The sequence below is a fragment of the Ipomoea triloba genome, chromosome 5 (assembly GCF_003576645.1).
Source record: "Ipomoea triloba cultivar NCNSP0323 chromosome 5, ASM357664v1".
Lineage (NCBI taxonomy): Eukaryota > Viridiplantae > Streptophyta > Magnoliopsida > Solanales > Convolvulaceae > Ipomoea > Ipomoea triloba.
Genome location: NC_044920.1, coordinates 20,277,057 through 20,291,610, shown reverse-complemented (window position 1 = coordinate 20,291,610; position 14,554 = coordinate 20,277,057). Strand labels below are relative to the sequence as shown.

Sequence of the window (14,554 nt, the reverse complement as noted above, 5' to 3'; positions counted from 1 at the left end):
TTAGTTTGACCACTGAAATATAAGTAAAACAGATAAAATGAGACAGAGGAAGTATTATCTTAATTTTGATAATATAAAATTCACATTAAAAAAAAAAAACTTGAATCAGCCATTTACCAATCACCTGTATGGCTGTATATTACCTCCGAGCTCCGGCACAGAAAATTGAAATAGAAATTGTGAAACATAAAATGGGTAGAAGGTTAAAGAATGTTATAATAAATCCTAAAGAAAAACTAATTATAAACACTAATAAAAGTTTGATACTACGCTACGAAGTAACTAAGCTCTGCTAATCACAAACTAACTAATATACTAAACAAACGGAAAATCCATAATTATTTCCTACCTAAACTAACTAAGCTACCACAAACATGAATGACACCAAGGCCGCCGCCGCGCTAAAAGCAACTGAAAATGATAAGATGTTGTAGCCGGCGGATTTTTCAGGTGCCGGACTATGCCCGGAGGTGACTGCCGGTTTTGGAGGAGCCGAAGTAGGAGAAGACTTCGGAGGTGCAGTTGGAGAAGCGGCAATCGGCGCCAACACCGAAGAAGATGGTGGTTCCGAAATTGAAGAGGCGAGAGCCGGCGAAGGCGATGGTGATTCAGAAGACTTAAGCGGTGCCGGAATTGGAGAATTAGGGGAATCAGCCGCCGCCGGCGACACCGTAGGAGACGGTGGTTCTGAAGATTTAAGCGGTGCCGGAATTGGAGAAGCAGGGGAATTAGCCGCCGGCGACGACACCGAAGGAGACGGTGGTTCTGAAGACTTAAGCGGTGCCTGAATCGGAGAATCAGGGGAATTAGCCGCCGGCGGCAACACCGACGGAGATGGTGGTTCCGAAGACTTAAGCGGTGCCGGAATTGGAGAATCAGGGGAATCCGGAGCCGGCGACGACACCGAAGGAGACGGTGGTTCTAAAGACTTTAACGGCGCCGGAATTGGAGAATCAGGGGCCGGCGACGACACCGAAGGAGATGGTGGTTCTAAAGACTTAAACGGTGCCGGAATCGGAGAATCAGGGGATTCCGGGGCCGGCGGCAACACCAAAGGCAAAGTGTTGGTAAGTGGTGCCGGAGTGGGAGAAAAAGCTGCAAATGCCAAAACATACAAACAACAAAAATCAATTGTTTTTCTCGCACAATATTACAATCAAACAAAATGTTTACTACATTACATTGAAATGAATAATTGGAGAGAATTACCAGGAGGTTGAACAGGTGATGAACCAGGAGACATAGATACTACTGCATGTATACAAATAGTCAAATTAGTGAATAAATAATACATTAAAACAACTCTAATAGCCCCACACTCTTGCCCCAACAGAACATGTGAAAAGATGTAAATTAGAACGACAGGATCAAATGTAGGGCTTTGAACATAAATCTACGTTACTGCTAGTCTCTTCTCAAACACTGTCTAGTAAATCAGTGAATTATATTCGTGCGGGCCCGATGAAGGAACACTCACCATCACGGCAGCTGAGTTTTATGTCATTTGTGACCCCACAAGCAGAATGAAGATCCGCGGCCCGGTCCATATCAACCGGAATCCCAAAACCGGCGGCGTGTTTAATGGCAAAGCAAAAACACTCCCCGTGAGTCTCCGCCACCTTGTTCAATCCCATGCAACAACTCCCGCTCGGCTTCTCGGCATGGCTCCCTTCTCTTACGTACAAAAGACACTCCTTCACATCTATTCATTCCAAAAAATGTAAGTTAATTAATATATTTGTTTTCTTATATTTGAGATAAGTCTCTGTGCTTGTAATTATATATATAAAAATTATCATAAAAAAAGGTGAAAAGAAAAATGCATACATAATGTAATTTTACACACCAGATAACAATATATCTAAACAATTTGTGCTCGGAGATGTCGCCTGAACACCATGCACCACCACCACAGCCAGTGTGGCTAAAATACAACTAATAAAAAAACCCTGTATAGCAGCCATTTTAGTTTATGTTTGAGCTTCTAAGGGAATAGGCTTTTGTTTAACAATGATTTAGAATTATATAATAATGAACTTGCATTTGAAATCCCTTGAAAATCTCAAATGATTTGTGTAACTGATGTATAGGTAGAGTGGTAATCTGTAGTTAAGATTTAACCTTATCCATTTAATCATACACATCTAGCTGAAAATGAGATTTATGGGGTGAGTAGTATTGAATGTTAATATTAATATTAATTTTAAGCTATTTTTATTGTTTAGATTAATTATGTATTGTTTCGATGTTTAATATAATTATGAAAATTTAAATATCTAATATAATTAATCACATATTCGCATTGTATATGGAGAAAAAGTAATTATTATTTTAATAGATAAATTAGAATGTATTTATGATTTATGATTTTATTATTTTAATAGATAATAAATCTGAATGGATTTCTAATACAGTAATACTTAAAAATCCAGAGATTCAAATCCAGTATTCAAGAGTTTTCTTTTTAACTTTCAAGAACTAGGGCGTCTAATCGTCATCTTCAAAAAAGACTTTTTCCGAACTGAATAAGCTACTCAACCCAATGATTTACTCTGACAGTCTACAAAATTGTTGTCATTATTCATTATATTACTACCTCCATCTTATTTTATGTGTGTGGTTCGATTAATGAAATTTGACTGAAATTATTTTTAATTCAATTTTTTCATAATATTAACTTTAGTATTAGTATACAAAATTTATATATTTAGAAATTAAACAAAAAGTACTATTAAACACAAAAAAAAAATTTAAAAATAAGTAAAAATACTAAAGAAAATAAACAAAGAAGAAAGAGTTGGTTTGACCAATGAAGACAGAGAGTATAATGCATGTATTAAAAAACACATTTAAAATAAATAATGATTAATAATTAATGGATAGGATTGAAACAAATAAGATAATATCATTAATATGTAACAACATATAAAAGTTTTCAAATTTTAATCAATATTTCATTACATATATAGTTTTTAAAATACAAGAATATATAACTAAATGCAATATATTAGAATATATATATATATATATATATATATATATATATATATATATATATATAGGGGCGCGCTCCAATGAAAACGGGTGCCCAGGAGAGAAATAAGCACGATCCACGTGTCCAGATCAACGAATCAGATGTAATTTTAAAAAAAAAAACAACGCGGTGACGTTTTCGTAAATATCTCGAACTTTGGTGCAAGTAAATGTGTTATAAGTGCAAGTAGTTGATGCACAATTGCAAGTAAAATCACTTACAAGTGTAAGTAATTTACCTTGTTAATATTCGTGCATATAGGTGCAACTAATTATACCATTAGGTGCAACTAGTTATAACGTTAGGTGCACTTAGTGTTGATGCTCAATGTACATTTCACTAGCACATGTAATACATTTTACTTTCACTTGTGCACCTATTTTCACGTGCAAATGCAAGCAATTTACCTTGTTAACATTCACGCACCAAGTGCACCTAGTTATAACCTTGGTGCAACTACATCTGGACACGTGGCGCGCGGCGATTGGTCCGCAGTTCTCTCCTGGGCGGTGCATTCTCATTTGAACAACGATCGGTCATCTTACAACGATTTTATTTTTTTTCTTCAAGTAATATGAATTATCCGTGCACTCCCTTTCATTAATTTTGAATAAAATCTTTAAAAATTTTGGCAATTAAGAAAGTAATATTTCCTGTAATATAAATTTTATCTACTCAGTTTAAAAAATTGATAATACACATATTACATCCATAATTATAGGAAATAAAAAAATGTTATGATAATTATTCAATTCACATATTATTACGCTAATTCACATATTATTAGATCTATACAATTATATATAAATTATTCAACTTCTCATACTATTACACATAGAATTATGCTAATGGTTACTTTTGAACAAAATCTTAATAATTATGGTAATTAAGAAATTAATTTACACATTATACTTTTATTAAATTATTTTTTTATACTTGACGTAATATAGATTTTATCTAATCAATTAAGGAAATTAATGGTACACATATTATTGACATAATTAAAGAAAATAAACATACACATATTACGTCCATAATTAAACGAAATTAAACATACATACATTACGTCCATACATTACATATTATTTTGTTAAGAATAATATATACTCCTTAATTACCATAATTATTCAGATTACATGGACATCATAATTAGCATAATATTAATTAAAAATAATATATACTCCTTATTACCATGTAGTAATCACAATAAAATGTCCTCATTTTTATTCAAATTAACGATAAGTTTTCTGCATATTTAGGAAGTTAATTAAACATACACATATTAGGATGACTAATTAAAGAAAAATAAATATACACATATTACGTCCATATTACCAACATGCATTTAATACTATAATATGCATGGTATTTAACATAGAGATTCATTTCATTTGATTATAATTTATTTTTGTTACTTAAAATAGTATCAATTAGCCATGCTCTTCCTTCTATTTTTTTTTTAAACTAGTAAGTATATGTACCACATGTGTATTTTATGTTTTATTTATGATTTTAGGATGTTTCTTTCCATATAGAAAGTATTATAAACCATTATAAACACTATTAAATATTTTACAAAGTCAAATCCTTTATATTATATTAAACAAATCATGTATGTTTGCTAATAAGGTTATATTGTATATATAGGGGTGAATAATAAAAATAGGAACCACAAAATGATCCTCACAAGTTATTGAAAAAAAAATTTTAACCCATACAATGTCATCACAAGTTATATAAATCATATTACATATCAAATCGATTGATTTCTCGTCGAGTCCTCTGGGTGCGCCCAATCGCAGATTTTACCCTCCCTATCAGAAGTTGCCTAACCCATCTGGTAAGTTGTCAAATTATATTCTTTAAGGGCATTGTTTTAAGGGTTGAGAAGGTCCAGATTTGTCATCCAGCATGATCAGTGTGGGTGTCTGAAAGTCGGTCATTCAGTTGTGTTGTCTTCCCGTTGCTGCAGTTGTTGAGTTATGCTACCATATTATGTTGTCAATTTGTATTAACTAAAATTCATATACTTGTGGTCTTTGTGGATTTTTATCCAGTCACACTATGTCTACTAACTTGTTTTGAAGATATATTTTTAAAGGTTGATTTGGTTAATGTTGAATAGGGTTTTGTTTTGGTATTTGTTGGATGGGTTTGCTAACATCCAGTCCATTTATTATTATGGTCAGTTATTCAGCTCAAAGTAACATCATTTACTCCCTGATCTTTAGAAACCAATTTCGCCTTAGGAGAATTCCATTTGGTTTGTCATATTAGTATTTCTGTACTGAGTTGAGTAGAAAAATGGTTTGGTGATCACATGTATTGAACAGAAATAGACAGCTTTGGCTGATCACACATCATCGCCGTCCAAAGATTGAGAAGAGTTCACATTTAAGAACTTAAAGACACATGTAATATCCAATGAGTTACCAGTTTGTTTTCCATGATTGTGGTCTGCGTATTTTTCTTTTTGTTATAAGTTATCATGTGCCTTTTTATTTATACTTTGGTCTTTTAAATTCCATTGTTGGTTAAGGTTTGCACACACTGAATACCAAAGTTGTGATTTTGTGTTTTTTTTTTTTTTTTTTTTGATTTTGGGGAAATCAGTACTGCATTTAAGGTTTTTTTAGCAGTTATCAGAAGTTGCCTCACCCATCTGGTAAGTTGTCGAATTATATTCTTTATTTGTTGGATTTATTTATACTTTGGTCTTTTAAATTCCATTGTTGGTTAAGGTTTGCACACACTGAATACCAAAGTTGTGATTTTGTGTTTTTTTTTTTTTTGTTTTTTTTTGTTTTTGGTTTTGGGGAAATCAGTACTGCATTTAAGGTTTTTTAGCAGTGGTACTTGACCCTGAAAGCATTGTTCGACTTGAGGAGGTCAGTAAATTTTGTAATGCCATGAAATAGAAATTTAATTCTACTTTGTTGAGCATGTATAACCTTGGTCATAGCTGTTCTTTAAGCCTGTCTGATTCTCTTTTTCTTTTAACCTTTTTTGGTATAATGATATTTCCTTGCTGGTAGCTTTTATACTATCAACTCTGTTTTCCTTTTCATTATTATGAAGGTTTGGTAATAAGCCTTGTCAATGTATTTGTGTCTGAGAGTCTGTAGTTTTGATACTTTTGGATTTATATTTTCTGTGAATGAAGCTAATCTCTTTCATGCAGTTTCGAGCAATTCTGCATTAATTTGACTAATGAAAAGTTGCAGCAACATTTCAACCAGGTTTGTACCTCACATATATTCAACAAATTTGGGTAGTAATTCCATTGCACACAAGCTTTTTATAGCAACGTAAAAAATAAACTGATGAAAGCTGAAACAGTAATACAAATATTACCTTAGCTATTTTCCTTTTGCAGTATGTCTTCAAAATGGAACAAGAAGAGTATACCAAAGAGGAAATTGACTGGAGTTATATAGAGTTTGTTGATAACCAAGATATTCTTGATCTTATAGAAAAGGTCAGCATATAAATATAAATTTATATTGATCAGCTTAAGATAGATTTTATTGAAATACTATTTCTTAATCCTATAAAGAAGGGTGGAAGGTATTTAAATGGCTAATTCAAGTTAGATTTTATACTTTCAAAAAAAGCACGAGTTAATATTATTTATTGTAACTCTGATTGTCTTTCTCCATGACTAACCCTCTTCGCGCAACTTCTTGCTAAGGCCTTTGAGTGCCTTTCTGCTAAAGTGTGTGATGTAGTTTGTTGTTAACATGCTGCCTCTTTGTTCGTGCAGCAAGATTGGCTTGTTCATTTAAAGTGTACTCTTCCCTTGCCTTTTTATTTTTGGAGTTGGAATATAATGTTCAAGTTAACTCTTGCTTTACTTATTATTAATTACCATGTTAAAGTATGGATATTTTGAATGTTGTTGAATTTTTGCAGATGTATTTTCCATTTGGTAGATATTTATGACTATAAACTATAGTTGTAATTTTCACCCAAGTTATTCTGTTTTACCTTCAGAAGAAAGATGATTTTGAATCTGTGGTGATGGAGCATCTTAGAGTAAATGGAGCATACTGGGGATTGACAACTCTTGATATTCTAGGGAAGCTTGATGTAGTGGATCAAGATGAGGTCATTCCTTGATTAATGCAGTGTCAACATGAATCTGGTGTGTGTTCATATACTAAGTTTTATTGTTCTGCTGGTATAATCAGATAGATGCCCAACTATGTTAAAAATCTTTTGCTCTTTTTTTGCACTGCTCTTCACCCTTTTGGAGGTGACTTGATGCTAATAGTTTAGTATTTAACCTGGAGTCATGGGCTAGAATTGTGAAAACAACCACTCTGCTTCAAATAGGATTAGGCTGCCTACATGATCCTGAGTGAGATTTTTTATAGATAAAAGCAGTCGTCACCCTCTTTAAAATCCTAAGCTATTTCAGATAAAACTGAAAATAAATACATTTCTGCCGTCTCAATGATTTTATCAAGAGAAAAGCTCAGGAGTTTATACATACAATCAGGTTCTTAGTAGGGAGAATGGATTGCACTTCCCATGGGATTCCACATTCTGGAAATCCTTTTGGAGGACAAAATTAAAAATACTAGAGAACATTATGCTTCAACCTCAGAAGTGACAACTCAGATAAAGAGAGTGCAAATCTATTTGGAGAAGAGATATACAAACCGGTCATGGAAACTATCAGTTTGGAAATGAAACAACAAGAGATTGATGGGAGGTAATTTCTACATATTATCTCCAAGTGAATTTCCTTAACTTAGTTGTGCATGCATTCTGTCAAGTATGAAGTAGTTGTACAATTACGCTATCTTCTTGATTTGCAGATGTATACAGATCAGGAATCTGCAGTACAAATAGGGGAAACTGTTCCGCTGTTAAGTTCTTCATGCACAGGTGAGTAGCGATGTAGCGTATTAGTCTTTTATGTTCTTTTTTAGGTTGGACTGTGAATAAGCCCTGCAATGACTTCTAAAACAGGCTATTAAGTGCTCATGCAGAGTCTTGTTTCACAGTATGTAGGCCATCTACCTGAAATCTCTGTCCTCGAGGTACGAGGTCTTTTCAACGCAACAGCCACCGTTCTTGCATCTGGTTGCCAGAGACCTGCTGAACTGGATCTAAAGCATTGTACAAACATCAGCGATTCAGGATTTTGGGCCCTTACTTTAGCTGTGCCCCTCCTCAATTTGTTTTGAGTCTCATCCAAAAATTTAAGCAGGTATACGTGTATGTGTATATATATGTGTGTATTGGTATTTGTTATTATTATTTCCACAATATGAAAGAGTCTATTGGTATTTGTTATTATTATTTCCACAATATGAAAGAGTCAAGAACAGAAACAGCAGGTATACGTGTATGTATGTATATATATATATATATATATATGTGTGTGTGTGTGTGTGTGAGATTCCCCATTCTATTACTCTTATTAAATTTTATATATATAATAAATTAGTACTTACAATAAAAAATATAATAATACATATTCATTTCTTTAATTTAGAATTAGGCGTCTACAATACACTTATTCTAAAAAATTAAATTCGTTATAAAAAGAGATATAAATCATTTATTTATATTGTCTTTATTTCTCCCATGCAAACTAAAAAAACAGGTTGAAGCCGATCATATTAACTACTTGGGGAGGATTTGTTGATAAAGAGGGCATTCAAATAAGTCAAGAAATTGAAGCGGGAAACTACCCTGTAATATCTTTGGACTACATCACAGTTGTTCACTTCAAAGGTAAATTGTATTTCATTATTAACATGATTTAAAATGTATAACTTCTTACTACCTTATCTTATATCATTCCTTAAATAAACTAGGCATTTCTCTATCCACAAGAACTCATTCAACAATAATGATTGAACCAAAAATACCTCGAGCTGAACAACTAAAGAATTGGTATGCTTTTATTCTTATAATTATATATATATATATATATATATATATATATATATATATATATATATATATATATATATATATATATATATATATATATNTATATATATATATATATATATATATATATATATATATATATATATATATATATATATATATATATATATATATATATATCATTATCATTATTAAAAATGTCTATGTAGGGCCAAAGAACATTGTGACACACTTAACGCATTGAAAAGATTAAGAGACTACAATAATGCTACAATCAATCTTGCAAATCCAGAAAAAGAAGAAATTTCAAAAATAGCAACTGTTCCGGCATTGATTAATCCTGTAAGTAAAATACTTATTGAGCATTCTTTAAATATATATTAGAACTAATCTAAATTTACAATCAATTCCATTTTATAGGCTCAACCTGCTTGGGTTAAGGGCAAAATCAGCATCAACATTGACAACAAAAATACTTGGTATATAGGATGTAGCCACTGTTTAAAAAAGGTTTATGCAGAAAGTGACGAACTATTTAATTGCATGCATTGTGTTGAAAAGACAGCAGTTGGCACTCCAAGGTTAGTATCAATTCAACAAACAAATTTAACAAAAAACATACACATGCACACACACAAAATCAAGTACTACACTCATTTATACTAATTCCAAAAATATGAACTACAAAATGCACAGGTGCAAAATGGATGTGGAAATTGTTGATGAGACTGGGCACATTGTGGCATCAGTATTCGGACTACCTGCAGAAACATTGTTGTTACGTTCAAGCAAACAAGTTATGGAACTAGAACAAGAGGTACTAATCATGAACCCTCTACAAACATAACAATTATATTAATATATATTTTGTTCAATACTCTCACATGAGAATCTATGACACACATCTCACAACAAATGAAACATGTAGGGAAAAAATCTACCACTATCAAATATCAACAACCGCTTGCAAGATCAAGAGTTTATTGTACAACTAAGATCCCAGTCGTTTACACAACAAGGCAAACCCACAACTTCCTACACTATAATCTCATTGCATGATGCTTCCCTCTATGCTATCACCAGTAAGACAATTGAACATGACACACTACCAATACAAAAGAAGAGGATATGTACTGAAGATGAAGACAATGGCGACGTTACCCAGAAGAGAATTAAAAAGATTTAGAGAAATTTCAACCAAATATAGTATTTATTTAGACTATTATTGTTAGATTAGCCTAAGTATTTAGACTAGCATTTTTACAAAGTTACAAACAATTATATTAGTGACAACTACATTCAATCTTGATTATATTATTTTGCATTTGTAAACATAGAATTACATATTTAAATAAACAAATTCAATATTTAATTTTCTATGCATGAACAAATCCAATATAATCTTGCATTGATATAGTTTAAAGTATTTATTCAAAAATAAACATTGGGCATTATCACAATCGCGCAACGTGCGTGTGAAAAACTAATAATCAAATAAACGTACACTCTCAAATATTATAATTATTTATATCATTTAAATATATAATATAAAAAATCAATACTGCATCGCACGGGTAATTTACTAATAATAATAATAATAATAATAATAATAATAATAATAAAATCAGTAACACTCTACTAATCGGCCTTCATCTCCGTTCCATCTAGACACCTTGTGACCTAGCACTATTCCTTCCTCTACCATATAATAACATTTTTCCCAACTAAGCGCTAGGTTTATCTCCAAAATCTTTTGAGCACTTTTTCTAAATTGCCTAGACATTTATCGAAAGTTTCTCCCCATATAGTAAAATCATCCATGAATACCTCCATGAATTCCCCTATGTAATCCCCAAAGATCGCTAACATGCATCTCATAAAGGTAGCCGGCGCATTGCACAACCCAAACGGCATGCGCCGGTAAGCAAACGTACCCATGGGACATGTAAACGTTGTCTTTTCTTGGTCTTCTAGGGCTACCGGGATTTGGAAATATCCACTCATCCCGTCTAGGAAACAATAGAAAGCATGCCCTCCAACCACTCCATTTGGCCCTTCTCATCCCTGCGATTCACTCACCGCTCATCTTCAGATCATCTTCAGATTCTCTAACCGTTCATGAGCTCAACCCTCACTACCGTCAGTGACTCACGGACTCATGTAGACGCGATAAGTCTTCTGGTATTCATAGGAATCAGTGGATTCTTCTTTTTTTTTTTTATTGAATCACTACACTCTGCCACAGTTACTTTTTCTAGTGGTAGCTCCGTCGTAACTTCCATTCTTACTACACGCCTCCGTCGTAGCTCCGTTATCAGTGGTAGCTCCATCGTAACTTAAATAAAGGTAGATTATTCCCATCATCCTTAGATTTATATAAGGGTGTGTTTGGAAGCCCGGAAAATGATTTCTGGAAATCATTTTCCGGGCTTCTAGTGTTTGGCAAGACATGGAAAACAAAAGACAAAGGAAAATAGCTTTGGGTCAAAGGAAAATGAGGCTCATTTTCTGGAAAATGACTTCCCCCAAAATTTGGGGGAAGTCATTTTCCGGACTTGCGCACACGGCTCATCTCCTCCCTCCTTCTCCATCTTTCCTCTTCTTGCTACAAAATCGCAACAAATCAAGGGCTTTCTTCATCTTCAAATGGAACATCTCCATAGGAAACCATAAGAAACACCTTTACAAAAACCTTCTCTGGTTTCCGAGGTGGTTTCCGATCAGAAACCACCATCTTTGGCAGAGGAAACCAGAGACGACTGCCTCTGGTTTCCGACCGGAAACCAGAGAGTCGACCTCTCAACTTGAACTCTGGTTTCCGACCGGCAACACCCTCTGGTTTCCAGTTGGAAACCCATAGAGTTTAGTTTTTTTTTTTTAATTTAAATAATAACATTGATTTTCTTTGTTTAAAGAGATTTTTTTTTTTTTACTTATTTGAATAAATAAAATGTTTGTGTTTTATGGAAGTGATGATAATAATTGATAGAATGTTTATATCTTATATAATTTTAATTTTGGATTACAATTTTTTTCATTTTTCAGAAAATGAACCAAACACATCAAGACAGTTTTCTGAAATGCAACCAAATATCAGAAAGGAAAACATTTTCTGGAAAATGACTCATTTTCCAGAAAACATTTTCCAGAAGTCATTTTCCTACTTTCCAAACACACCCTAAGTTTTAGCAAACAACCAGTTGGCTTATAAAGTTTAGAAACCAGGTTTTCAAAAATTTCCAGTAAGTGCACACATAGATAAAGCAAATGCCTGTATTCATTTCCCTCAACTTACAATGACACTGCCTGATGGCTGTGAGGAGTCTGTCATAAAGTGCACTACACTTGTTGCTAATACTTCTAATATGCCCGAGGCTGCTTGTGAGGCTTCCATTTATACAGGCAAATTTAGTTACTTACCCTTGTAATATGCCTGTGGCTAAGTTTCTTTGCTAGAACTTCTGTTTTATGTATTCATCATCTACACATATGGCACTTGCTTTTCTATTCACCCTAAATAGTTAGTTCCCATTAAAATGATTGAAAATCATTGTTATTGCCTGCTCATTTGAAGCTTTCTCCGTTTTGTTTTCAAACTGACAAATAGTATTATTTTTCTTCTTCTTCTAAGTTCAAATGCTCTATGCTTGTTGTCCATTCTTATTCTTCATTAATTTCCAATTTGAACCATTAATTAGGCACTCAGATGTGGAGAAGAGGGGTTGATTCTGATGGCTATGTTAATAGCTGGCTTTAGAGCATCTTTTGTTCAAGTATACTTATTTCATTCTTTTGACAGGCATTATGGTCCTTAGTATAATTTTGTAAAAGTAGAACCAAACATTAATAGTTTATATAGTGATCTGGTAGGGAATTGTACATTCTGTTTCCTAAATAATTAGCTGAATTTTTGGGGATCATCTATCTTAATGGTCAGCTGAATTTTGTACATTCTGATCTGTTCCATTGCTTTATGTTCTAGCTTTTAAATTTTCAGTTTTGTTGTCATTTATGCCTTTGGCCATGGAAGTAAAGGTGTAAAGGAGAAACAGTTGTTTGGCAGCTACTTAACGCTATTTTACAGAATTTAACATGTAGTGTATTTTTGCTATAATGTGTCTTAGATTATATTGTAAATATTATTGTAGGATTGAATGATTATTTGTAGATGGACGAATTCGATTATGAATATGGCTGAAATTTATTGTAGTAGGCTGTAGGGAGAACAAAATTAAAATTTTTTTAAAAAATACGGACAATAGGCGACTACTATTTCGGAGAAACAGACGCCTTTTGTCTTAATTTTTTTATTAAAAAAATAATAGGCGTCTGTTAACAACAGACGCGACATGTTCATATGCACCTGTTGTAAAAGAGACGCTAATCGCTTCAAACAACAGACGCGAATAAGCTATTTTGTACTAGTGGTTGACCGTCGTGTTTAATTCCATAAATCCCTAAATATTGTATGAAAGATTTTCCAAATTCATTTAAATTTTGTGAGATTTATTTTTAATATTTGAATTATGAATGGACGAATCTGGTTGCATTTTAAGTCAACACAAAGCTCATGAAAGCTCTGGAAATGGTTGAAAAAATCTAGAAATTTACCCCATATATTATTACTAACAGTGTAATGTGGGAGATGATAAAAAAGAAGTGTATGTGTATGTGTTTTCTGCTCAAAGGTAGTCTTGACCAGTAGTCTTGGTCAGTGCCACTCCCCCATTTTCATATTTGTTTTTAATTTTTGTGCATTGTTGGTTGCAGTAATTGATTAGATTGGTTACTCCTTAACTGAGCCTCTATGGTGTTTTGTAGTTGTTGACCTTTTAAGATGCATTGCAATTGCTATTACTGATTACTAGTTAATAGGAAAGTTAAACACTTGCTCCAATTCATAAATTTCTGTTTGCTATTTTGTTTCGTTTTGCTTATTGCATACATACTGTGATAGTCGGGTAGATGGGTGACGAGTTCTTGGAGTTTGATTCCCAGGCTTTCTTGCATTCACAGTGGATTAACATAGGGTAGGAACCGTACTAGGATGACGATTAACTGCTACCTCGATCATATTGGTTATTTGGGTTGTGTTTGAGTGAGGGACGAGAGCTCTCTGAGTACACCTCTCTCTCCAGTTTGCAATTTGCAGTAATCAGTATGCTATCTTATTTCATTTTTAAAAATTACATGCTGTGGTAGTATGTAATATAAAAGGGAGAAGGGGAGAGGGAGAAAAAATTCACATTCTTCGAGTTGCAAAAGCATTATATCTTAATGTTCTTAAGGTACTTTTGTTCATTAACCCATTATCCACATATTACAAGTAGTTAGAAGTTACTATTGTTGGACAAACTGTCAAAAAAATGTCCATTTATAAATTTGCCCAATATATAATCTACTGCTTGGTTGAGTTGAACAGACCTTTTCTTATTTTCAAAAGTTGTTTGAACAAAAATTCTTGAAATACTTAATATATACATGACAACCCTATAAATGATGATAACTACATACCTTTTCTGAAGGAGAACACTTCCTCAATATATGCTCGGAACATATATATATATATATATATATATATATATATATATATATATATATATATATATA

At 32.9% G+C, this 14,554-nt stretch overlaps 2 protein-coding genes and 1 long non-coding RNA gene across 6 annotated transcripts in view; 2 read left to right on the top strand and 1 right to left on the bottom strand.

Moving 5' to 3' along the window:
• Nucleotides 1–303: 303 nt before the first annotated feature.
• On the bottom strand, nucleotides 304–1,634 carry LOC116020369 (vegetative cell wall protein gp1-like). The gene is made up of 3 exons (XM_031260847.1): nucleotides 1,478–1,634; nucleotides 1,210–1,251; nucleotides 304–1,095 (listed from the first exon to the last, which is right to left on the bottom strand). Exons 1-3 carry the CDS (start codon nucleotides 1,632–1,634, stop codon nucleotides 359–361), a joined length of 936 nt encoding a protein of 311 aa, XP_031116707.1. The 3' UTR covers nucleotides 304–358.
• Nucleotides 1,635–4,788: 3,154 nt separating this feature from the next.
• Nucleotides 4,789–7,919, top strand: LOC116021077. The gene is made up of 7 exons (XR_004098893.1): nucleotides 4,789–4,874; nucleotides 5,648–5,699; nucleotides 5,860–5,922; nucleotides 6,216–6,273; nucleotides 6,411–6,512; nucleotides 7,658–7,751; nucleotides 7,858–7,919. It is a non-coding gene; the product is annotated as an uncharacterized LOC116021077 (long non-coding RNA).
• A 950-nt stretch (nucleotides 7,920–8,869) lies between these two features.
• LOC116021257 overlaps nucleotides 8,870–14,554 on the top strand; it is an 8,450-nt gene continuing 2,765 nt past the window's right edge. For 2 of the 4 annotated variants that reach the window (XR_004098958.1, XM_031261878.1), the window contains exons 1-4: nucleotides 8,870–8,944; nucleotides 9,154–9,286; nucleotides 9,365–9,525; nucleotides 9,641–9,761. Coding sequence is in view for 3 of the 4 variants with exons in the window: in XM_031261878.1 (XP_031117738.1) it covers nucleotides 8,901–8,944; nucleotides 9,154–9,286; nucleotides 9,365–9,525; nucleotides 9,641–9,761 (459 nt within the window). In the remaining variant the exon portion in view is untranslated. Of the gene's footprint in view, nucleotides 8,945–9,153; nucleotides 9,287–9,364; nucleotides 9,526–9,640; nucleotides 9,762–9,872; nucleotides 10,177–12,642; nucleotides 12,829–14,554 lie in introns of those variants that run through there. The other 2 variants (XM_031261877.1, XM_031261876.1) reach the window with 2 other exon arrangements.

What these genes read in the sequence shown, in the direction of transcription:
- LOC116020369 (XM_031260847.1), bottom strand. Translation starts at nt 1,634, where the DNA reads ATGGGATTGAACAAGGTGGCGGAGACTCACGGGGAGTGTTTTTGCTTT. An exon ending in AAAACTCAGCTGCCGTGATG is followed by an intron (nt 1,252 to 1,477) that starts GTGAGTGTTCCT and finishes GTATACATGCAG; the next exon opens with TAGTATCTATGTCTCCTGGT. An exon ending in ATCACCTGTTCAACCTCCTG is followed by an intron (nt 1,096 to 1,209) that starts GTAATTCTCTCC and finishes TGGCATTTGCAG; the next exon opens with CTTTTTCTCCCACTCCGGCA.